We start from the raw sequence: 23,568 nt of genomic DNA on the forward strand, positions 1-23,568 counted from the left end.
CATATGTGTTTTTGTCCACGTATGTATGTGGTTTTTGTGATCCGATCACAAAATATTTTAGACCCCTTTTAGACTTGTATCTAGCGCTGACCACATGTCATCGGGTCACCAAAAATGCATCATAACACCAGGTGTAAACGGGGCATAGTAATCTCAAGTGTCACTAGAGGTTCATCAGTCTTAAACTGTGCTCAGATTTGCCAAGACACCAAAGTCTGTGATCAAAATTCCGAGATTTCAATGTGAACATTTCTCATAAAATTCTTCCAAGACCAAATTACCTGAGCTATGCTTTCTACATTAGTTTATTAGCTATATATTTTTACTTTTTGTTAAAAAAATTGTCTCATTTGTTTAGATTTTTATTTATCCTAAAATAACTGAACATTCCTTAGAACTACATTAAGCCTCCTGCGCTATGAACGAGCAAAATCCGAGCAAAATTTTCCACTTGATTTCTCCTTTCATGACCATGTAAATTATCTCAACCATTAGCAAAGATTAAGTCAATTATAAAAACATCACCAGACACTCAATGTTCCTATGACATCTTTTAAGGAATTCTTAGAATGACCGGTGTCCACAAACATTTAAAAAAGTGTTTTTATGGACAGAAATGATACAGAGTTTGTACTTTTTTTCAAGGGGAAATCCTTTTGGTGTCTTTGGTTTTCCATTGTTCGTTCCTGTCACCATTAGGGTTCAAAATTAACAAAAGAAGAGTGTTGCATCTTACTTGATTTAGTGCATGGGTGTCTTGTTACACAAAACACACACGCACACACACACACACACTATAGACCTCAGGCTGAAAAGACCAAATTCCACACGAGGTCTTGGAATGAAGTATAAGACCTGTTTTCTATTAAACCTGATCAAGAGGTTGGTGTCTCAAGTGTATAAGCGACTGAGCTACCTGAACTCCAAAAGAGATCCCTTGTGTCAGCTAACAATTTGGTCTGCTTCTGTTCCTGCTTAACCTGTAGTGCATTTCATGAATCGGAGAAAATCCTTCCCATCAGTGAATTCTAGAAATTATCCCAAGTATCAGACCAAGATTGCTTGTGGAGGTTAACATTTTAATGGAAAAAGAGATGAAAGTATCAATGACACTGAAAGTATCAATGACAAAAGGTCCTGCACAAATTCACTCATCTTCTGAATACACAAGCACAGAGAAGTCTGGGAGTTCAATGAAAAGCTTTGTGTTCAATCATGTAATACATATGTTTAAGAAAGTCTTAAATTTTAAGTGGCTTGGAAAAATATTTTCCTAAGCCATTGAGAGTGCATCTAAAAGTGAAACATGTTTAAGGATCATGCCCATACAGAAATCTGATATTTGGCAATATATGAAAATGTATATGAATTTATAGTTCATATGTCTGGTCATACAGTATATGCACATGTGGAAATGTAACTATTATTTGGGAAAATAAAATACATATATGAAAATTACCATTTTAAGGTAGGTATTTTGAATATGTGTTGCATATACTGTATGTACAAATATGCAACTTTTTATATCAGTGAAACCATACATGAACATGACCATTATTGGTGTGTTTCAGCATGGGCATGCTGTGAGCTAAGGAGGGCCAGTCAAGATTAGCTGTGATGCTTTCTATTAGCACAAAATATCAAGAAAGTATGCTGTGCATTTAGACACAATTTTAGCTGATATAGAGGAGAAAGACAGGTGCTACAATCTGAATTGAGCTCTTATGATACAGTAAGGCCATGTCCACAATCTGTTTTCATTTGAAAGCTCTACACTTTGTTTGAAATGCTCTGCACTTTGAAAAGCGATGATGCTAGGAAACTGAAAACGGAGGTTTCAAACTTAAACGGATAGTGGACATGGCATAAGTTTATTGAAAGGCCCAGATAAAATCTATAGAATTCATATTTTCTGCACTTTATGGTGAAAATGTGTGGAATAGATTTAAATATGGTAAAATGTGTTAAACAGAACTCAAAGTACTACATTCTTATTTGTAGCTGAAAGCATAATCCAATTAATGTTTGTAATTAAGTATTTAATAAACAAACGTACAAGGGGCAAAGGATGTATAGAACATTGTGAAAGAAATCTTTGGAATTCTGTAGGTGCAGGGACCGTATGGGCCCAATATGGTAATACCATTGGTAAGACCAACACCTTACACCCTGCTGATTAGAGTATATTGACAGGACAAGTACACTGAGAGTGGTGTCACAGGGTGGTTCATTGTCCACAATCACCCACTGTGGTGGCCTTTATGACTTTTCAGCTTAGACTCTATGGAAGCCTACGGGTGCAGTCACTTGGGTTCTATACTTCACCTCTCCCCCTTTCATTGGTACCACACTGCTCTTTGTTGGAGTTCTTTACCTTTTGTTTTACTGTTGAAAAGCTGATTTCAAATAAAATAAGATCAAATAAGGGGGAAAAAATCCAAATCTGTATGTTGACTTCATTACATACTCCGAATTGGGTATGTAATGAATATGTTGAAAATGTTTGAAAACTTTGAAAACCATTGGACCAGCACAGCAGTAGTCAATACTCTTAACACATTCATTTTTCTCCACAAGAGGGAGTTAGATTTTTCATTCTGCTCCATACTGAAGATGCTCAGAGGAACACCTCACTTACACATTGTGGAAATGCCCCCAACACTGCTCTATAATACTAGATCACAGTATATCCATTGTTGATATGTATACATTTGTAACTATGTAATTGAGTGATTGATATGTTTATACCTGTAAATGTCTTTACAGAACAGAATGAAACAGATTGACCAACCCGATTGCCGGTCAGTGATGATGATTGTTTATAGGTCATTGCTTATTATATGTAATTGGATGTCATCTAATTACAAAGTAATGAATTACTGTAATTACATTTTTTAGTTCAAAAAGAAGTGTAGCACACTACATTTGAAATTGTGATTACAGTTACTGACTTTCAATTGAGTTAATTATTTTTAATTACTTTACTTGTTTTAAACATATTTCTAAAATAATATTATATATGCAGAATATGTTTAAAACATGAATTGCGTTAATATACACATTTGTTTGTGTTTTATGACAGCTAAAGGTAGTGCGTTGCTTTACGAATCAATGAACAATATAGATGAGGAAATATAGATGTTATTTTGCATTCGATGAGTGGAACAAAAACCAAAAGCTTTTCTGTGAAAAGATTTTAGAAAGTAACTAGTAATGAAATAAGTTTTCGATAAAGTAATCAGTGAAGTCAGTAATCTGATTACAATTTTAGAGTAGTATAGTCATTTGTTGTGAATTACTTTATTTGAATGACTTACCCAACATTGCTATTCAATACTTTACTCGTGTGCCATAAATATGCCATTAAATTATCTTCGTTTGTGAGCTTTTCTCAGCAAATAGTGAAAATCTTATATGCCATAAATTGCTTTTAATTAATCACCATGTCATGTTATTAATTTGATTACACTTTTAATCAATTAACAGCCCTGCTTTTTTTCTTTATTTTAACCTGTTCATATTTATTTAAATATGATAATGTGCAAGTTGAGGTGCATGCAGGTTTATCAGAGAGAACTACAGTGAGAGAGAGAGAAAGAGGAACTGCAATCCAAACTGGCAGATTGGCAACATTTAGGCCTGGACTGAACATGATGATGCCTGCAATCTGCAAATCTCCTGCTCGTCTGGTGTCCTGACATGATGGCGACATGAAACACAAGCTGCTGAATTATCCACTGTCCTCTATTACCGGTACTCTTTTCACACAAAACATTTTCAATTCTGTGCATACTAAGCAAACAAATCCATTTGAAATGCAAAAAATTTAAAATGTAAAATTGGATTTGGTGCGAGGCCTTTGTTGGTCAAAATAAAAAAGTTCAGGGGACATTTGGAGGAATGTAAGAGATGCTGTCCTTAAACAGTTCTTGAATGAAATTCAATTTACCCATAAACCACGACCTTGCAGCAGTGATCCATAAAAAAATAAATTCCCCTGTTTGCCATTTATTGTGAGTGGCAGTGATTTTCCTGACCACCTTCGAGTGTTTTACCAGTTACTGTCACTGACAGGAGGAAGTAATACTGAACATCTGGAAAAAGTTTAGTGAGACCATACGAGCAAATATCACATTGCATTTGGTCCCTTTCCTGGGCTGTGAAAAGTTAAATAGAACATCTTTATTTCGAAATATGAAATTGGTGAAACTGGGAATGCTTACAAATGTTTCTTTTTTTAATGGAAAGTCTACTCTGTCACAGAAATGATCTTTAATAGAGAATAGGGATGGTAGAAAAGAAAATAATATCACATTCCCTGAGGTTAACCACTTATAAAGTAAACAGATCTACTTTAATAAAGGCCGGCCTTATATATGACCTCTTTTTAATCAGATTTCTTTGTTTTCATTGTAACGTAAGATTTAATGGCAACTGTAATAAACAGGCTAATGTTTTCGCTGGCCCTAAAATTACCTCAGAGATGTTTCCGGTCAGTTTCATTAATTCAAGTATTGAAAAATTTAGCAAAGCTACCAATAATCCAAAACTGTCAATATTTTCAGACAGTTGTAGATGGTGCAAGACTGTGACCATGGCAACAGCCTGAGGAGAGAGGAGAGCATCTGGCATATCAACAGGTCCAAGAGTGGTAAACGAGGGATGTTGGGGGGTTAGTAGCAAGTAGTGTAAACATTCCTTAGAGTCCCAGAATCTGCTGTAGTTTGATTATTTGAGAACAAAAAGTGTTTAGCAAATACTCGCCTCCACCATAGTCTCCAGTTTCTGTCTATCTTAGTGTGAAGATAAAAAAAAAAGTCAAATTTAGGATTCACTAACATCCCCCATCTTAATTACAAATCTCCATGGGAATAAAAATCTATTTCCTGCCCTTTAATCGTGTCTTCTCTTCCTTCTTTCCTTCCTGCCTCTCTCTCTCTCTCTCTCTCTCTCTCTCCTCTATTTTCAATGTCTACTGCTGTCCAGTCTGATTACACCACTTGTGTCGTTATTCTGATTAAGGATCTGAACCTAAACACTGCAGAGAAGGGAAAAATGCTGAAAGATTAAGTACCAACCAAGGCAGAGGAAACAACCAGGCTAAATAAAAATGATAAAAGCTGATTTGAGGTTTTTGTCAGAGATACTTGGTCAGGCTGAGAAAGAGAAACTGAAAACCATTTTAATTGGATTTAAAGATGCAATCCTTTTTGTTAAGCAGAATAAATATGTGTGTGGGTGAAGTCATCGTAAGGTACAGGATGATGTCAGATTACATTGCTCATATTCGCAGCTCTACCTGAGTGAGTCATACTATGTGTGCATCATGTAGTGAGTAGGCAATCATAAGTAGGCTTGAGTTTACATGTTTGTCATAAAGCTGAAATGATAAACATGATAAACCAAAGCAGGTATGAGTGTGTCCTGTATTTACAAGGCAAACAACAGGTGTTTTTCATACCAAATAACACTTTAAATGCATAGTTCACCCAAAAATTTCAATTATTTCATCATTTATTTACCCTCATGCCATCCCAGATGTGTGACTTTCTTTCTTCTGCAGAACACAAATTAAGATTTTTAGAGTAATATTCTGAGCTCTGTAGGTCCATACAGTGCAAGTGAATGGTGGCCAGAACTTTGAAGCTCCAAAAAGCACATAAATGCAGCATTAAAGTAATCCATATGACTCCTGTGGTTAAATCCATGTCTTCTGAAGCAATATGATAATTGTGGGTGAGAAACAGAACAATATTTAAGTCCTTTTTTACTATAAATCTCCACCTTTGACCAGCCCCAACCATTAGGTGGCGATATGCACGAAGAATGTGAATTGCCAAAAACAAAAAAGAAGAATGTGGAAGTGAAAGTGGAGATTTATAATAAAAAAGGATTTAAATATTGATCTGTATTGATCACACCTATAAAATCACTTCAGTAGACATGTATTTAACTACTGGAGTCGTATGGATAACTTTTATGCTGTCTTTATGTGAATTTTGGAGATTTAAATTTCTGTCCACCATTCACTTGCATTGTATGGACCTACAGAGCTGAGATATTGAAGAAAGGCATACACATCTGGGATGGCATGAAGGTGAGTATATGAAGAAATAATTTTCAATTTTGGGTGAACTATCCCTTTGATACTTTAAGTGGAGGGGCACAATGCTGATAGAGCAAGCATCTGTAACCCAGTAACTGTCCAATTTCTGTCTTACCTCGCTGGGGTTTAACTGGGGTTCTTAGTCATTATGCTTCCACAATTCCACCCTCAAGATCAATACAAAGACAGCACCAGGTGACATCTGAAGAATCACATGTGTTCCTTACTAATCAGAACCTCTGGGACCCTAATTTTAAGTGGCTTGGCATTTTGAGAATATTAAAGATATGCAGTGAGGTCCAAAAGATTCATTCAAAAAAATAAATAAATTGAATTGAATGTCTTATTCTTAGTATGTGCCTACTTGTACTTTAATGACACCATAAGCTTGAGCTGGAATGGCAAATCCATGATTCCCCTTCTGTCACTCATTCGACGTTGTGTCGATGTAGTGACACTAGGGGTCGCTCTTGAGAGCCCCGAACACCTCAGATCTTTGAGAAAAGGCCAGTGAGAATTGGCGAGTGGAATTTGCATAACTCCCCCAACATACGGGTATAAAAGGAGCTGGCTCGCAACCACTTATCCAGATTTTTTCTTCGGAGCCGAGCAGTTGTACTATCAGTGAGCTGAATACTACTGCTGTTCCATTCACCTCTTAAGAAGTGTATGCTGTTGGATATACGGCACATTTCCAGCGGCTTTCTCTCCTTCTGCACGACGAGTGCAGATTTCGCCCCTGGGCGCTTTGACAGCGCTAAAAGAGTGTATATTCCTGTTAAGAGTATATTTTCTCTATTAGAGCACACACATTGATGTTGAACGTCTTTTTAAAGACACGTCTTTATAAAAATGCCTTTCCATCTTTGTGTGATTCCTGGATGCGGTCGGTATCTCTCCACTTCCGACAGCCATGAGAACTGTCTCATGTGTCTGGGCAGCGATCACACTGAGGCAGCGTTCGTGGATGGTTCAAGTTCTCATTGCGAGAATATGACCATGGCAACGTTGCGGTCGCGGCTTTCCTTCTTCCGGGGGAAAGCCACTCTAGCCGCCCCCCGCGCCTCGCCTTTTACCTCTGGATACGAGGCCGGTCCAGCTGGTGCTGGAGGCGATTTGGGGGCTTCAATGGGCGCGGTTCCGCTGGGCAAATCCCTGCGGACCTCCCATTCACCAGCACGCTCGTTTGCCCCCAGCGAGTTCTGAGAGGAGACCAGCTCACCCCAGGGCCAGCTTAGATTCCCTTTCGGAGCTCCGTAGTGGGATGAGTGCTCGAACGCTGCATCGGAGAGCGTACTGGCAATGTCAGACGCCGAGGACTCGACTGGGCTGCCACCTTCATGTCGGCCCGCCCAGTCTGAGGCTGACAGCGAGATGACCGCTAAGCTTGCCCGGGCCACCGCGTGTGTCGGGTTGGAGTGGAACCTTCCACCCTCCCCTGAGCCCTCATGGCTAGATGATTGGTTCCTGGGTTCTGGGCACTGCTCACAGCCATGACCCCCCCCCCCCCCAGGTCCCTTTCTTCCTGGAAGTGCATGATGAGCTGACAAGGTCATGGAGGGCACCTTTTTCTGCCCAAAACCGACCTCCCAGCTCGTCCACTCTCACTACCCTCGATGGCGGGGTGGCCCACTGATATACAGACGTCCCTCAGGTGGATAAGGCGGTTGTGGTGCACCTGTGCCCGCAAAGCGCAGCCACCTGGCCGGCGAAAGCCCAGGCGGCTCCGCCTCAGCCCGAGCCCAGTTTTCAGCCCCAGCATAGAGCCCCCCACAGGAAGCTGACACCCCCTGCCTCATGGGCCGGCATGAGCCCCCGACGCCGTGTACATGAAGCCAGGTAAGTGCTTCGAGGGTCCTCTCAGCGCAGCCACGATTTCAAGACGAAGCGAGGCTCCTTGATGTGGCATCCCCTGCTCCCTCCTGCCACGAGGCCCCACCCACAGGTACGTTAAATGCGATGGTCCCCTTAGTGCTCCTCGCCCGGAGCTTGGACGCGTGGCTAGTGCTTTCCAACCCGTCGCGGTGGTTGGTCAGGACCATCCGACTCGGCTACGTGATTCAGTTCGCCAGGCACTTTCTCCGGTTCAGCGGCATCCGCTTCACTTCAGTGAGGGGCGAGAACGCCGCCACCTTGCGTGCGGAGATCACGACCCTTCTGCACAAGGGCGCGATAGAGCCTGTCCCTCCAGCGAGAAAGGGTTTTACAGCCCTTACTTCATCGTACATGAAGAAAGGCGGTGGGTTGCAGCCAATCTTGGACCTGCGAGTTCTGAACCAGGCCTTGCACAGACTTCCATTCAAGATGCTGACGCCAAAGCACATTTTGGCGTGTGTCCGGCATCAATATTGGTTCTTGGCGGTAGACCTGAAGGACGCATACTTTCACGTCTCGGTTCTACCTCGACACAGACCCTTCCTACGGTTTGCTTTCGCCGGCTGGCCGTATCAGTACACGGTCCTCCCCTTCGGCCTGTTCCTGTCCCCTCACATCTTCACAAAAGTTGCAGAGGCAGCTCTTGCCCCGTTAAGGGAAGTGGGTGTCCGCATACTCAACTACCTCGATGACTGGCTGATTCTAGCTCACTCTCGAGAGATGCTATGCGCATACAGGAACCTCATGCTCAGGCACCTCAGCTGGCTAGGGCTTCGGGTCAACTAGGAAAAGAGCAAGCTCTCCCCTGTTCAGAGCATCTCTTTTCTCAGCATGGAGTTAGACTCAGTCTTGATGATAGCACGCCTCATGAGCGAGCGCATGCAGTCGGTGCTGGACTGCCTGAAGTCGTTCAAGCAGAGAACAGTGGTTCCACTGAAACACTTTCAGAGGCTCATGGGGCATATGGCATCCTTGGCGCCATCACGCCACTAGGGTTGATGCATATGAGACGTGTGGCCATCACGCCGATCTGCCACCACTCATTCAGCCCTTGGACAGACCTTGCATTTCTACAGGCAGGAGTTCCTCTACAGCAAGTGTCCAGGTGCGTCATCATTACGACAGACGCCTCCAAGCGAGGCTGGGCGCCGTGTGCAACGGGTATGCAGCCTCTGGCTCCTGGACAGGACCGCGACTGTGTTGGCACATCAACTGCCACAAGTTGCTGGCAGTATTGCTCGCCCTGCAGAGGCTTTTGCCGTTGATCTGGGGCAAGCATGTGTTGGTCCGGATGGACAACACAGCAACTGTAGTGTATATAAATCGCCATGGCAGCTTACGCTCACGTCACATGTCGCAACTCGCCCGCCGTCTCCTCCTATAGAGTCAGCGGCGACTGAGGCCGCTGCAGGCCACTCACATCCCGAGCAACCTCAATGCCACAGCGGACGTGCTGTTGCGGCAGGTGATATTCAGGAGAGAGTGGAGACTCCACCCCCAGGTGGTCCAGCTGATTTGGAGTCGGTTTGGCAAAGCACAAGTAGATCTATTTGCCTCCCGAGAAACCTCCCACTGCCCGCTCTGGTATTCTCCAATGGGGGCCCCCCTCGGCCCAGACACGGTGGCACACAGCTGGCCCCAGGGGCTGCGCAAGTATGCGTTAACCCCAGTGAGCCTACTTGCACAGACCCTGTGCAAGGTCAGGGAGGACGAGGAGCAGGTCACCCTCGTGGCCCCGTTTTGGCCCACCCAGGGCACCCACGCCCAGACCTCTGGAACCTCCACATCTGGCCCTTGGACAGGACACAGAAGACCTAAGTGGCCTAACACCAGCAGTGGTAGACATGATCACTCAGGCCAGAGCTCCCTCCACGAGGCAGCTTTATACCCTGAAGTGGAGTCGGTTCACGAATTGGTGTTCTTCCCGAGCTGAAGACCCTCAGAGATGCGCAGTCGGGTCAGTGCTTTCCTTCCTGCAGTAGAGACTGGAGGAACGGCTGTCCCCCTCCACCTTGAAATTGTATGTGGCCGCCATAGCGGCACACCACAATACAGTGGACGGTAAGTCCTTAGGGAAGCACAACCTGATCATCAGGTTCCTGAGGGGCTGAATCCTCCTAGGCCACGCCTGTTCCCCTCATGGGGTCTCTCCGTGGTCCTCCTGAGCCTTCGCGGAGCCCCCTTTGAGCTGCTAGAGTCAGTCGAGTTGAAAGCCCTCTCCTTGAAGTCGGCCCTCCTGATTGCGCTTACCTCCATCAAGAGGGTCGGGGACCTTCAAGCATTCTCTGTCAGTGATACCTGCCTGGAGTTCGGTCCGGGTGACTCTTATGTAATCCTGAGATCCCGGCCGGGCTATGTGCCCAAGGTTCCCACAACCCCCTTCAGGGATCAGGTGGTGAACCTGCAAGCGCTGCCCCAGGAGGAGGCTGACCCAGCCCTGTCGTTGCTGTGTCCGGTGTGTACTTTGCGCATCTACTTGGATCGCACGCAGAGCTTTAGACGCTCTGAGCAGCTCTTTGTCTGCTTTGGTGGACAGCGGAAAGGGAACGCTGTCTCCAAACAGAGGCTTGCCCACTGGATCGTGGATGCCATCGCTATGGCATACCAGGTCCAGGCCGTGCCTGCCCCTTCGGGAATACGAGCACACTCCACAAGGAGTCTGGCATCCTCGTGGGCACTGACCCATGGCACCTCTCTAGCAGACATCTGCAGGGCAGCAGGCTGGGTGACACCCAATACCTTCGTGAGATTTTACAATCTCTGGGTTGAGCCGGTTTCATCCCGTGTTCTGTCAGGTATGAACAGGTAAGTTCAGGAATACGGACAGCTGGCCGGGTGTATCGCTTGCGTATAGGGCCTTTCCCCTCCAAAGAGGCAAATATGTGTGCTTCTTTTCCCATGCGAGTTCACGAACCCGTGAACCCTGGATGTCCTTCCTCCCTAGCCCTGTGGCTCGCGAATTCAGCGGAGGAATTCACAGCCGGAACCAGTACGTGTGCTAATATGCCCTTACTGAGGCAGGTGCTCCACAGGTGCCGGTTACTCCGGTAACCCCCTGTGATGTATTTTCCTGAGTACGGTCTCCCTGTCGGCAGACCTGCGTCTCCCTTCGACAGAGCCCTCTCTGTCCCGGTCGCCGTGTTTGTAGAGCTCCTCCCGGCTGGCGCAGCCTGCTTCCATACTAGATACGTCTCCCCAGGGATGTGGGGAATTATACGACATTTTCTGGGGCGTTGGGGGAGGATGTGTAGACCGGTGCATCTGCTACTATGCACGCAGCAGCTTGCTTGCACCTGCACCGGCAGTCCATGTAACACGGTTCAGCTAGTTGTGGCATTTCGTATAGGGAACCCTAGTGTCAATACATCGACACAACGTCGAGTGAGTGACAAAAGGGGAATGTCTCGGTTACTGTCATAACCTCCGTTTCCTGATGGAGGGAACGAGACGTTGTGTCCCCCCTGCCACAATGCTGTACTACCCACTGAAATGGCCAGGACCCTGTCTCGGCTCCTCAGCACAAAACCTGAATGAGTGGTTGTGAGCCAGCTCCTTTTATACCCGTATGTCCGGGGGAGTGGCGTGCAAATTCCACTCGCCAATTCTGATTGGCCTTTTCTCAAAGATCTGAGGTGTTCAGGGCTCTCAAGGGTGACCCTTAGTGTCACTACAGTGACAGAACATCTCATTCCCTCCATCAGGGAACGGAGGTTACGACAGTAACCGAGACGTTTTCGAATGCTCCAAAAAGCATCTTCAGTGTGCTTCAATGGAAGCAAGGAAATCTGACCTATTGGACAAATGATCTAATATGGTCTTGTCACAAATTTGCTTTGTACAGAATCTTAAATATTTCCTCTTTATTTTACAACATACATTTTATTTGTTTTACATTTTTCAAAATCCTACAACTTTTAGTTTTTATCCTGGTTTCAATTAATAAAATCCCAGGTTTTCAATCCCCAGGTTTTACATCCATCCACAGTTTTTCCATTATTCTTCTATGTAAACACTCACTACACATCTTTGACCATTGTGCAATGTCTCACTGTTTTTCAGCATCTCACACAGGAGCTGAACCTTTAAAAATGTGTCTCGGGACACCTGCGTTCTGTTCTATGCTCTGCGCTGTGTCTACTGTTTTTTAGTGCTAGGATGCATTCGATGTGAACATCCCCTTTGACTTTTGGATCCCACTCTATGCTGAGAAAAACATCAGGCTATGCTTCACATCCTGGATAGATTGTAATGGCTATTATTGGCTATGATGCCATCAACTCATCTTATTTTGTGATGATGTCTCTCTCGTTCTCTTTTCCAGTCAATGTCATTGAGCATGAGCAGTAGCTGACCAAAAACCTTTCCTGTTATTAGAATAATTACGTTTTGCAGTGCGGTACATGAGTACATGACTCCCTAACAAATGTGCTAGACCTACCTTCAGGCTTCCTGACACCCTTCTACTTTTTTGCTCCCTCCCTTCTATTCTTTTGCCATGTGCAGCCCCTGTGGACAGAAAATCTGGGTGATATCAAGAAGGTGATGCATGTGGAGTTCTGTAGCAGTAGAGATAGGGGCGTTGGTTCATTTACGTAGGTCCACAAATGTGACAGACATAGCCATACAGTATATATGAAAATACAGCATATCTCAGAGAACAGTACATTTCTAGTAGAGCAATTTAAAAAACTAAATACATTTTCTATAAATGTTTAATACATGATGATCATAATTAGGGTGGCTGTTATTATTTTTTTGTTATTGCTTTTGTTTTGTTGTTATTATTGGTGCTGATGTATTTAAAGAACATGAGTATAATGCTAGTAATAAGTATAATTATTATCATTGCTGTAATTATTATTATTGTAATATTGTTGTATTATTATAGCTTTGGATTAAATTCTCAATGAATGCACATGAGAATAAAAAAAAAGAATAATAAAAATGTTTCAGGCCTCTTCAAGAAGCCCAGAAAAACTGTTAGAGTATTTTTGTCATCTGTGCATTAGGCAGCACCCCTCTTGTATTTTGCATGGATACCTGCAGTAAGGCACAAACAGTTAACCACCACCCCCCCCCCCACCCCACCCCCCCACACACAAACACACACACTCACTCACACCTCGTCCAATGGAAGCCCTGGAAGGTGATGTCATTCAGTAGGAGGGGTAGTGCTGCTGATGCTGCTGAGCTCTTGTATCTGAGGAGCAGCAGACACGGAGCAAAAGAGAGGGAGGCAAAAAAGAGGATATCAGAGGGGGGATATAGGGACAACACCTAATCAAGGATAGAAGGTAAGTGTGGGCACCACAAAATCAAATGAGTTGAGATGTTTTGCAATTTGACTTATATATATAACTTAGAAAAAGGTTATCTTTGGCACATGGATTGAATGTGCCACACCAGACATCTAGCGGGAACACAACATGCTGTGTCTGCCATCAATAATTTATGCAATGCAACTTTTGTATGCTTGAAAATAAGATTGAATTGTTGAAAGTGCTCATATATTTGTTTGTATAGTTATGTGCTGATGTCTTAAAAGACAACATAATTCAGGAGTACATCAGTAAGATTATGTCATACCAGGGTCCCAAGGCCAGAGTCAGTAAACAACCGCTAACAAGCACATATATGCCAATTGGGGCAACAGTTCAGCATTATGTAATGTGGTCGCATCAATGTGAATGAATACTTTTGTTTGTGATGCATTAATATAGTGCCAAAGATGATGATATAAATACAATGTAGATGACCTAAGATATGGTCAGTTGGTTGCCTTTGATGTTGTAACCTCCATCTGCCTCCATTACAACTGACAAAGTGTAAATAAACATCTTCTGTAGGTAGTCGGGAAGTGGTAATTGATCTAAAATGCTAGATTGTGTGTATGTATGGGAAGAGTGGTAAATGTGTGCGAGTTTATGTGAACAGGGCAGGGCAATGCTCCATTCCCAGTGGTGTCTCTCTATGGGGTACTTGTCATTGTTGCTCATGATTATATGGTAAAACGGGCATAGACCAGGTGACCGCCCAGGTGACAATCTCTTAATGCTATAACAAAGTGTTGTGCCCAGCTGCACAAGTCAAACAAGCCATCACTGTGCCCTTTCATTAAGCTCTTATACCTGCTGTGAAATGTCATTTAGGCAGATCTCATAAGGAGTTTTAAAGATCATGCCCCATCATTTTAGAACATATTCCTAATGAAATGTATTCTAGATTTTTAGGTGGATGTGTATGCGTGTTTTTATTGCTTTCCTGAATTGCTTTGTTGAATGGTGGTGAGTAGCAACTTTCAGACACAATGATGGCAGGGTAACAATACAGATATTGTACATGACACTCCCTGCTGCTCCTCATCTGAATTCACGCTGCTCTCCCTCCAAGTGTCTTGAAACATTACAATACAACCATTGCCTCTCAGACACATCTCATTTACAATAGATCTGCATTTCACATAGTTGAAGAAAGTATGAGAAGTAATATTAAATTGGAAATCATTTCCAACCAAGCAATATTTCTAACATTTTAGAACATTTACTTTTCCTTGAGTTGAGACCAGATTGGCTTGCACAATCCATTTTTTTAAAATTTATTTATTATTTATTTTTTGACCAAGAACAGGTAAAAAAATACACTATAAATACTACATAGTTTATGGTACTGAAACCAGATGTTATGAATTCATTTGTTGCAATGGATGTGCAAAGTGGGCCCATTTTGACAGCTGGAAAAGGCAATAGAGATTACTTTGCGAAATAGGCATGTACAAAAATAAAATGCAAATATAAAATGGTCACTTTTGGCATTTTATAATATCTCACTGTTGATTTTCTGCTTGTAGAAAATCAACAGTGAGATATTATAAAATGCCAAAAGTGACTGAAATAGACATAAATTGAGACATCCTTGGCCAATGTTTGCCAAGTTTTTAAAAAAATATCGTATTTCATTAATATTCAAAATATATCTATTTTTCCCCTATATTTATACTCTTTGGGGTCATAATAAAACAGATTTTCATTAAGAGGTTCTTTAGTGCAGTTGCACACTTATCAAGAATTTATGCATTTTGAATGGTTTTCAGTATAGGTCAAAAATTATCCGAAGGACAAAAGAAGGGTGCGGTTTCTTAAGACAGTAGGAGGGTTAAATATATAAACCCCTGTGAGCAGTAAACTGAATAACTCTCTCTCTCTCTCTCTCTCTCTCTCTCTCTCTCTTTCTCTTAACAGGACAGAGTGAAACGTTTTAGGCTTCACACAATAAAGCATAAACATGACCTTGGCAGGTAAGCTACAAAAGTACAAGCTCCAACTGCCAGTCCCTAAAAGCTGTTGTAAGTGAATTTTTGCAGAAGTATGACACCACTGAACTGCAAAAATAATGATTGTTTCCAAAAATATTTCTCATGCATTCACCCATCTTCATAGCCAAACATGTCTTGCAACATGTCTTGTCTAGTCTTGCAACAAACTTACACCATTGGTTGAGACTTGCAAAGTGCCCCCTCAAAGATTTCTGATTAGACAAGAGTGCGCTGACTGCGGTCAGATTCTTTTATCTGTTTACATTGCTTAGGACTGTCTCAGAGACGATTTGAGTGATATCTGTGACGTAGTATAGGCAATTTATGTGTATTTTTTTAAATCACTCACAGCAGCATCAACATTTTTTAAATTACTTTTAAAAATGTATTTTTGTTTATTTGAGGAAATGCAGAGTGGCCTAACTTTTGTCATACATATCTCCACACAGCATATCGAGATAAGGTGAAGGAGCTTCCTCTAGTGTCATTTCTGTGCTCCTGCATCTACTCAAACCCTGCAGACAATCCCACATACAAGGCCAAGGGTAAATAAAACATTACTCAGCAGCAGAATGACATTTTATAGACATACGTCTAACATGTCTTACATTTCTAAACATGTACCACTACAGTACAATAATTGTTTTTGCTTGTAGTTAGTCGAAGGCATAAAAACATTAGACTCTTAGTAAAACCAGCATATGTGATCTTTCTGAAAGATGCTGTGGATCTCAAATGGTGTGTGATCAAAGATATGGAGGTCATTGAGCTGAACAAGCGGACCTCGGGCCAGGCATTTGAGGTGATCCTGAAGCCCCCCTCATTTGACGGCGTACCTGAACTCAACACATCCATGCCCCAGCGTAAGGATCCCTCTCTGGAGGAGATTCAGAAGAAGCTGGAAGCAGCTGAGGAGAGGCGGAAGGTTGGAATTTACACTCACATACACAAACTTTCACTTTGACCTGACTTGATCCAAGAAGATAAAAGACTGTGTTCCTCTCTCCAGTGTCAGGAGGCCGAGATGTTAAAGCATCTTGCTGAGAAGAGGGAGCATGAGAAAGAGGTCATCCAGAAGGCCTTTGAAGAGAACAATAACTTCATCAAGAATGCCAAAGAGAAGCTGGAGCAGAAGATGGAGGTCAACAAAGAGAACCGCGAGGCTTTGCTTGCAGCCATGCTGGAGAGACTACAGGAAAAGGTACAAACTAACTGAACTGAATAAGAGCAGTGAGAAAAATATGTAGTATAGAAGTATATGAGATAAAAATGTTTGAATAAAAAGACAGACAAGACCATCAACTTTTGCAAAGCATGTATAAAATTACAGAAAGTTTTGTGGTCCATCAGTCAGACCAGCAATAACCAGCATTGACCTGCTTGGACTAGCAGAGAAATTCATGCTGGTCTAAGCTCGTCTTTTCAGTGGGAAATACAATTTTGTTTTTTTTTTATCTCTCCAAATAGAGTTTTACAATTTTAAAAATGAAAAACTTCAAAAATTTAAATTGTAAAAATTGTACATTTTTAATTTGAATATACTATTTGGGATCCTTGCCTTTTTATGCAGCTGAGATCCCTCTCCCAGTCTAACTTTAGAATCAGTATGAATATTACATTAGAACTGGGTGGATTGTTTCACCACTTTGTTTATGTTGCTTTCTTTAGCATCCCGCAGGCACATTTATATATGCATGAACACAGAACGAGCAAGTTTTCTTTTGTGTCTATTTAGGACAAACACGCAGAGGAGGTAAGGAAGAACAAAGAGCTGAAAGAGGAGGCCTGCCGGTAGAGGAGTGCCTGCTGCACAGGACTGCTTTGGCTAGTCAAGGGGAAAAGAAATACGCTGACAAAACTGGAGAAACAGAAAAAAAACAAAGTAAACGGTATCTAATAAATCTCAATAAAGGGGACATTTTGGACATTGTTAAAGACAATTTGCAACACACTAAGCTTTTGTGGGGTTTAACAAGGCCAAAACTACTTAATGGTATTAAAAAAAATTGTTTTAGAAAAAATCTAAATTATTGTCTGCGTGGCAATGCAAGGTGTACTAAAGGTATGTTGCTCGGTGGAGGACAGAAGTTGCTTGGAGCAGATGAAAGAATAATGTTAAACTGAACTGGATGAAGAGATGCTTTTATAACCTCCATAACTAGTTCAGATGAATGTGTTAACCTAAGACAACCACAAACAATGTCTTACAAAGTCATCCTTCATGTTTTAAAAATGTGAAAACGAGCAATCTACTGAGGTTTTGGATATACATGCCTATGTAATCATTGTTTAAAGTTAATCTTCAATAATTACGAGGGTTTCACAGAACCTCAAGCATGCCTTCATAATACATATTATTGCCCAATCATTATTATTAAGCAATGCATCTGTAATCCAGGGATGGTTGGAATTACTCACAATATTACACTTCTTGCTGTGACGAAATGAGATGAAAATGTCAATATTAGATTAGAACATTCTAGATGCCTATAAATCTGAAACCTCATACCCCCTTGTGAAGAAAAAGTGGAGCACAGTGACACTTTAAGCACAACTCAAAAGCACATTAAGCTTTTCATTCATTATATGTGTATCATGGTAATCAGGAAAACACATAATGGCATCTCAGAAACAAATAGAGAATATACTCAGGTGTGAGAGTATGACTTACAAATAAAGATACTGATTCAATTTAGGAAGTAGTAGTAAGGAGTGTGAATGTTTAGCTTTATGAAAGGTGCACTTTGCTTTGGCATGTCACTGAGCTTTCTTCTAGTCATTGGTTTTCATTTATATTACTTGTTCTGTATAGAGACATAGGAGTTGCTGATGTTGGCTAAAAATTAGTTATTGTATTTGCAATGATAATTGCAGTAAATTGATCACATCATGTGAGATAAATAAACTTACCTGCTCTATCTGTTCGTAATGCTGAGATGACTAAATTCTCTGGTTTAACAAAGTAAAAAATAAATGCTTCTGTCAACGAAAGGATTTATTATTGTCTGATTCGTTTGAGGTTTGTACTGAAACTAACAATGCAAAGGCAAAACTAAACAAGCGACCATCAGGAATGAGTTTAAAGGCCATTGTGAACAGCATTTGTAAACTGCTTCAGATAAAGACGAGTTGTTCTTCAGAAACGTTACACGTTTTGAAGCAAGAACCATGAATGCAGTTTATTAATCAAGGAAATATTACAATAAATATGAAGATGATCAAAGTACTGCTGCTAAAGATGATAGATTATTACAAGGATATAACAATACACAATAGAAGAGTGCAACACTATATCTGAGGCACAACAATAGGTAAAACACATGTACAGCCCACACTGATGATTTTATTTTCCAGTTTAAGTGTGTAGCGCTTGTTTTTGCCCTTGACTCTTCTCAGGACATGGATCTGGTAGAAGATAGGTTTAGACTCCAGTCCTAAGTCTTCCTCCCCATTTTCATTTAAACAGCCTCTTTTTTCACATTTTGCCTCAGAAATTTGCAATGGGATTCGTGAGTCATCATAGGAAGTCCTAAATTAAAAAAGAGGATGAGAAAGTAAGAAACATTTATACAGCCTCACAGAACAGCTCTCAGTAAAACACATTGAATCTGGTTTTATAAGAAATAGTTATAAAAAAACTGACATTATTTACACATTAGGAACACTTCTTGACTTCTGTAAAGTTGTTTCCATTAAGAAGAGGATCCTACACAATGCCCAGATATTTCTTCCACAAGAACACCACATATCACACATGTAACACCAAATAAAAATGGACAAACATATACAATGATTTATCAGAACAAAAACTCACTCGTATGTCCATGGTGACAAAGACCTGTTTGGAGACGGGGAGGCAAAAGTTGAGATGTTCAGAGTTGGATCCAGGATGACCCACATATCTTTCTTTAGGTTTCTGCTTGATTTAGTATGTCCAGTGCCCAAACACTTGGATTTTTCTTGTATTTTACATCTCCCAGAAGAAGAAGAATCTGCATCTTGTAAAAGGACAAGCAAGTACAGCAGCAGCACAGCTCTGAAAACCTGAAACTGAGACAGAAGAGTATTGCAGTGTGTTGCTGGAATATTAATCTATGCAATGTACTACAAATGCCTTGTAAACCCCTAACTTTTGCTTAAGGTATCTTTTTGGTCCAATTTTTAAGAAGGACCAAAAAAATACAAAGATAATATTATCTTTATATTTTAAAAAGTATAAAGATAAAAATATATTTTAAAGATATTTTGACAATATATGAATATAAGTATCTGAATCAACAACTACAAAAAATCTCTGCAAAAGCCAACAAATAAAGAAGAAGTAAACCATGTGTAAACAGGGTTCCCATTCTTTTGAGCAATGAACAGATGGTGAAGCATTTTATAGAAATTGTACTTACAAAGAGATGGTTAAATATTTTAGAGCTGAGCATACCTTTCCTAGTAAAAAATTCCATTACTTTTATTAATTATCTTAAAGTCTTAACTAAGACTTTTCCCAGGCCTGGAAATCAAATTTGAAAATTCTCCGATATTTCCAGGTTTTCCATGGCATAGGAACCCTGTGTAAACCAATCAGTTGATTACATGATTTCTTACTTAAGCTCCTCTCAAATGAACAATAACAACATTCAAATAAACTAATCACTGGTATAAAAGAAGAGAGTTTAATTAATTACCATTGTATTTGACATACTCACCAGTCTTGGCTGCATCTTCTGGTAAAAAAAACAGTGCCCTTGTTGCCCTTCAGAGCTTGTCAAAGCACTTAACAGCCTACGCAGGACAGCAAGCGCTTGAGAGCCCTGCTTCTAAACTGCTGCTGTTTATATAAGCTGGTGAAGCTTGTCTTAAACTTCCTGATCTTGACGTAGATAAAGAAACATATGTGAAGCAGATAGTCATCAGAGAGACTGATTGTTGTCACTGAACTCAGTGACAATGAATGCCATTTGTAAACTCCTCTCTTATGCAATATTAATTAATAAATTGTCATATTCAATGTAACATCAGCAGACATTTGTATAACTAATTTCTACACCAGTGATATAAAGGCATGCACTTTATATGGGTCAAGAGCTTTGACAGGATGCGTTGAATAGGTTCTGAAAGTCTTATTGTAAGGGGGTTCAGTGGAAAGGAGGAGGCGAGAACCGGCTTGAAAATTTAAATAATAGTTTAATAATAAACTTAACCAAAAACACACAACCAAAAACACACAGTACAGCTGCCTGTAATTCTCCCTCTCTCGAACTGTCGTCCCCGGCTGCCTTTATCCCTCACGCGCCCCATCAGGCTGATTGGGGACCAGGCGTGCGTCATTCCAGCCCGGCCTAGCCCTCCTCGGCTCTACACTTATATTGCTGGATTATCGCCTGGACAGCAACACGCTGATTATATAAAATAGACAAAGTGGCCCATAAGATGTAAATGTGAACAAACACAAACACATGTCAGTCATCCTGATTGTGGCCATCCCCCACAAGAACCTATAGCAAAGTCTCAGATGTCTGTTGGATTCAAAGATCTGAGCTAACAGTTGTTAGAGTTGTGTTAACTCTAAAAACAGTGTCCATTTTGCCTACATTGAGAGCCTCAATCCCATTCAGTTTCATAGAATGGAAAAAGATGCAATGAAAGTGAATGGTGTCTAAGGCTGTCAGTTCCTTACATTCTGGCTAGCACCTAAATTTGTGTTCCACTGAAGAAAGTCATATAAGTTTGGAATATCATAAATATCAAGGATTATCTCACAATCCGAATCTATCGTAATTAGAATCACTTTAGAGTAGCATCCAGTAGCACAGTGGTAACACACTGCCACCTTCACTTTTTGTGGTATCAGAGCACATGAAAGTGTTACAGTTGACCAATCATTGTTATATTCATCCTAAGTATGCAATAAATCCAGTGGAATGTGTATTAAACCCACTGATACTTGTACAGCATTCAGGAGCCCTATCAGTCAGTTGCATATCACAAAATTCTCTGATTACATACGAGCTCTGGCATCTTCAATAAAGGTATTGTGTCACTCTAATGTATTGATCAAGTCTCCTAAAAGCAGCTACAACCAAATTCTCTTACATGCAACATTCTCACCCACTAAAAATTCAATTTAGGTCACCAAAGTGCTGATTTGGTTCTTGAAACACTGCAAGTTCCAACAGCCAACAGAAAGCACAACCACAAGCATATGATAGCATCTCCTGAGTCATTCTTAGAAAGTACATCACAAGCAGACAAGGAAACAAAATGGTGTGTTAAAGGTTGTATAAGAAAGAACTAGCAGCATGAAATATTGTCTTCTGGTAAACATTGAGCTCCATGGAGTTGAGACCAGATATGGTTATGGGATATACCATAATGAGAATAATGAACATTAGCTGGAATTAGAGTGGAATTTGCATGTCACTCCCCTCGACATACGGGTATAAAAGGAGCTGGCTCGCAACCACTCATTCAGATTTTTTCTTCGGAGCCGAGCGGTGTTGATGTATTCCACTGCCAATCCATTCGCCTCTGTAGAAAGCAAGCGATCTCCACGGTTGTTGGATTTCATGCCGCATCACAGCGGTTTCTCCCCCTCTCGCACAGATAAGTGTGGAGAACGCCCCTGGGCACTTCGACAGCACACGTTGAGTGCTAAAAGAGTACATTTCTCCCTAAAAGAGTATATATTCCCTAAAAGAGTGGGCACTGACTGAAAGCATCTTTTTAAAGATGCCTTTCTGGTTATGTGCAGTTCCTGGTTGCGGTCGTTATCTCTCCGCTTCTGATGGTCACGATCGCTGCCTTAGGTGTCTGGGCTCCAGACACGCTGAGACAGAGTTCGTGGATGGTTCATGTCCGCACTGCGAGAGCATGACCATGGCCACATTGTGATCGCGGCTTTCCTTCCTCAGAGGGAAAGCCACTCCAGCCACTCCCCTCCCCGGTCCCTTTCTTCCCGGAAGACCTTTCACTGCCTGGACCCGGTCTCTGAGCTCCTCCACTCTCACTACCCTCGATGGTGGGGCTGCCAGGTGGTACTCGGCGATTCCCCAGGTGGATAAGGCGGTTGTGGTGCACCTGTGCCCGCAAAATGCCGCCACCTGGTGGAACCATCCACAGGAAGCAGATGTCCCCATCTCATGGCCCGCCGCCAAGAACCCGAGGAAGGCTTCTAGGCGCCCCTGAGACTGGCGATCCAGGCATGTGGAGACCCACTGCAGGCCTAGAGATGGTAAGCAGACCACTCCATCCCCCGGTGGAGGCCCGGGAGGAGAATCCTTTGTTGCCTTTTCTTTGATTCGCAACATTTTCAGAAAAGGAGCAGTTTCCTCATTTCCTGGGTCACACACCCGGTGTTTACGGCCGTCATTATTGCAATTGCCGGACACCACACATTTATGGCAGGCACAACACTGCGGAGGCGGGCCCCCCACCCCTGCGCGCCCAGCTGCGGCACAACACACCCACGCCTGGCCGGTTGTGATGGATTACGAGAACGGTTTCCTCCTCCCCCATCACTGACCGGTCCTATGGTGGGTACCCGGAGCCAGGTAAGTGCTTCGATGTCCCCAGACTCAGCACAACCACGAGTTCGGGGTCCGAGCCCCCTCAACGTGGCGCCTCCGGCTCTGCCCCGCCGCAATGCCCCACCTGCCGGTACATCTGACGCGATTGTCTCCTTGGTCCCCCTCACCCGGAGCTTGGGGGCATGGCTTGCACTCCCCAACTTGTCGCGATGGCTGACTGGGACCATCTGACTCGGCAATGCAATTCAGTTCGCTAGGCACCCGCCCGGGTTCAGCGGCGTCCGTTTTACCTCAAGTGCAGGGCGAGAACGCCACTTCCCTGCATGCGGAGATCGCATCCCTTCTGCGGAAGGACGTGGTAGAGCCTGTCCCTCCAGCCGAGATGAAAAAGGGGTTCTACAGCCCCTACTTCATCGTACCAAGGAAAGGTGGCGGGTTGCGGCCAATCCCAGACCTGCGAGTTCTGAACCGGGCCTTGCACAGACTCCCATTCAAGATGCTGATGCGGAAACACATTTTAGCGAGCGTCCGGCATCAGGATTGGTTCGCAGCAGTAGACCTGAAGGACATGTACTTCAATGTCTCGGTTTCTCCACAGCACAGGCCCTTTCTTCGGTTCGCCTTCGAGGGCCAGGCAAACCAATACAAGAGGCAGCCCTTGCCCCGCTAAGGGAAGTGGGCATCCGCATCCTCAACTATCTCGACGACTGGCTGGCTATATCTCACTCTCGAGACTTGTTGTGTGCACACAGGGA

The 23,568-nt window shown here is 42.5% G+C and overlaps 2 protein-coding genes across 3 annotated transcripts; one reads left to right on the forward strand and one right to left on the reverse strand.

The window, feature by feature from the left end:
• Window positions 1–13,167: 13,167 nt before the first annotated feature.
• Window positions 13,168–18,284, forward strand: stmn4 (stathmin-like 4). Its single transcript, XM_051655914.1, has 6 exons — window positions 13,168–13,275; window positions 15,220–15,275; window positions 15,743–15,838; window positions 16,013–16,218; window positions 16,303–16,494; window positions 17,029–18,284. The coding sequence occupies exons 2-6, from the start codon at window positions 15,263–15,265 to the stop codon at window positions 17,086–17,088; spliced, it is 567 nt and encodes a 188-aa protein (XP_051511874.1). The 5' UTR covers window positions 13,168–13,275; window positions 15,220–15,262; the 3' UTR covers window positions 17,089–18,284.
• A 114-nt stretch (window positions 18,285–18,398) lies between these two features.
• On the reverse strand, window positions 18,399–20,104 carry il17a/f3 (interleukin 17a/f3). 2 transcript variants are annotated; one of them, XM_051655916.1, is made up of 3 exons: window positions 19,994–20,104; window positions 19,108–19,343; window positions 18,399–18,822 (listed from the first exon to the last, which is right to left on the reverse strand). In XM_051655916.1, exons 1-3 carry the CDS (start codon window positions 20,006–20,008, stop codon window positions 18,582–18,584), a joined length of 492 nt encoding a protein of 163 aa, XP_051511876.1. In that variant the 5' UTR covers window positions 20,009–20,104; the 3' UTR covers window positions 18,399–18,581. The 2 variants fall into 2 exon arrangements, with proteins under 2 accessions (XP_051511876.1, XP_051511875.1); XM_051655915.1 differs by having other exon boundaries at window positions 19,973–20,072.
• Between the last annotated feature and the right edge of the window lie 3,464 nt (window positions 20,105–23,568).

Source organism: Myxocyprinus asiaticus, chromosome 25 (genome assembly GCF_019703515.2).
Source record: "Myxocyprinus asiaticus isolate MX2 ecotype Aquarium Trade chromosome 25, UBuf_Myxa_2, whole genome shotgun sequence".
NCBI classification, from domain to species: Eukaryota; Metazoa; Chordata; class Actinopteri; order Cypriniformes; family Catostomidae; genus Myxocyprinus; species Myxocyprinus asiaticus.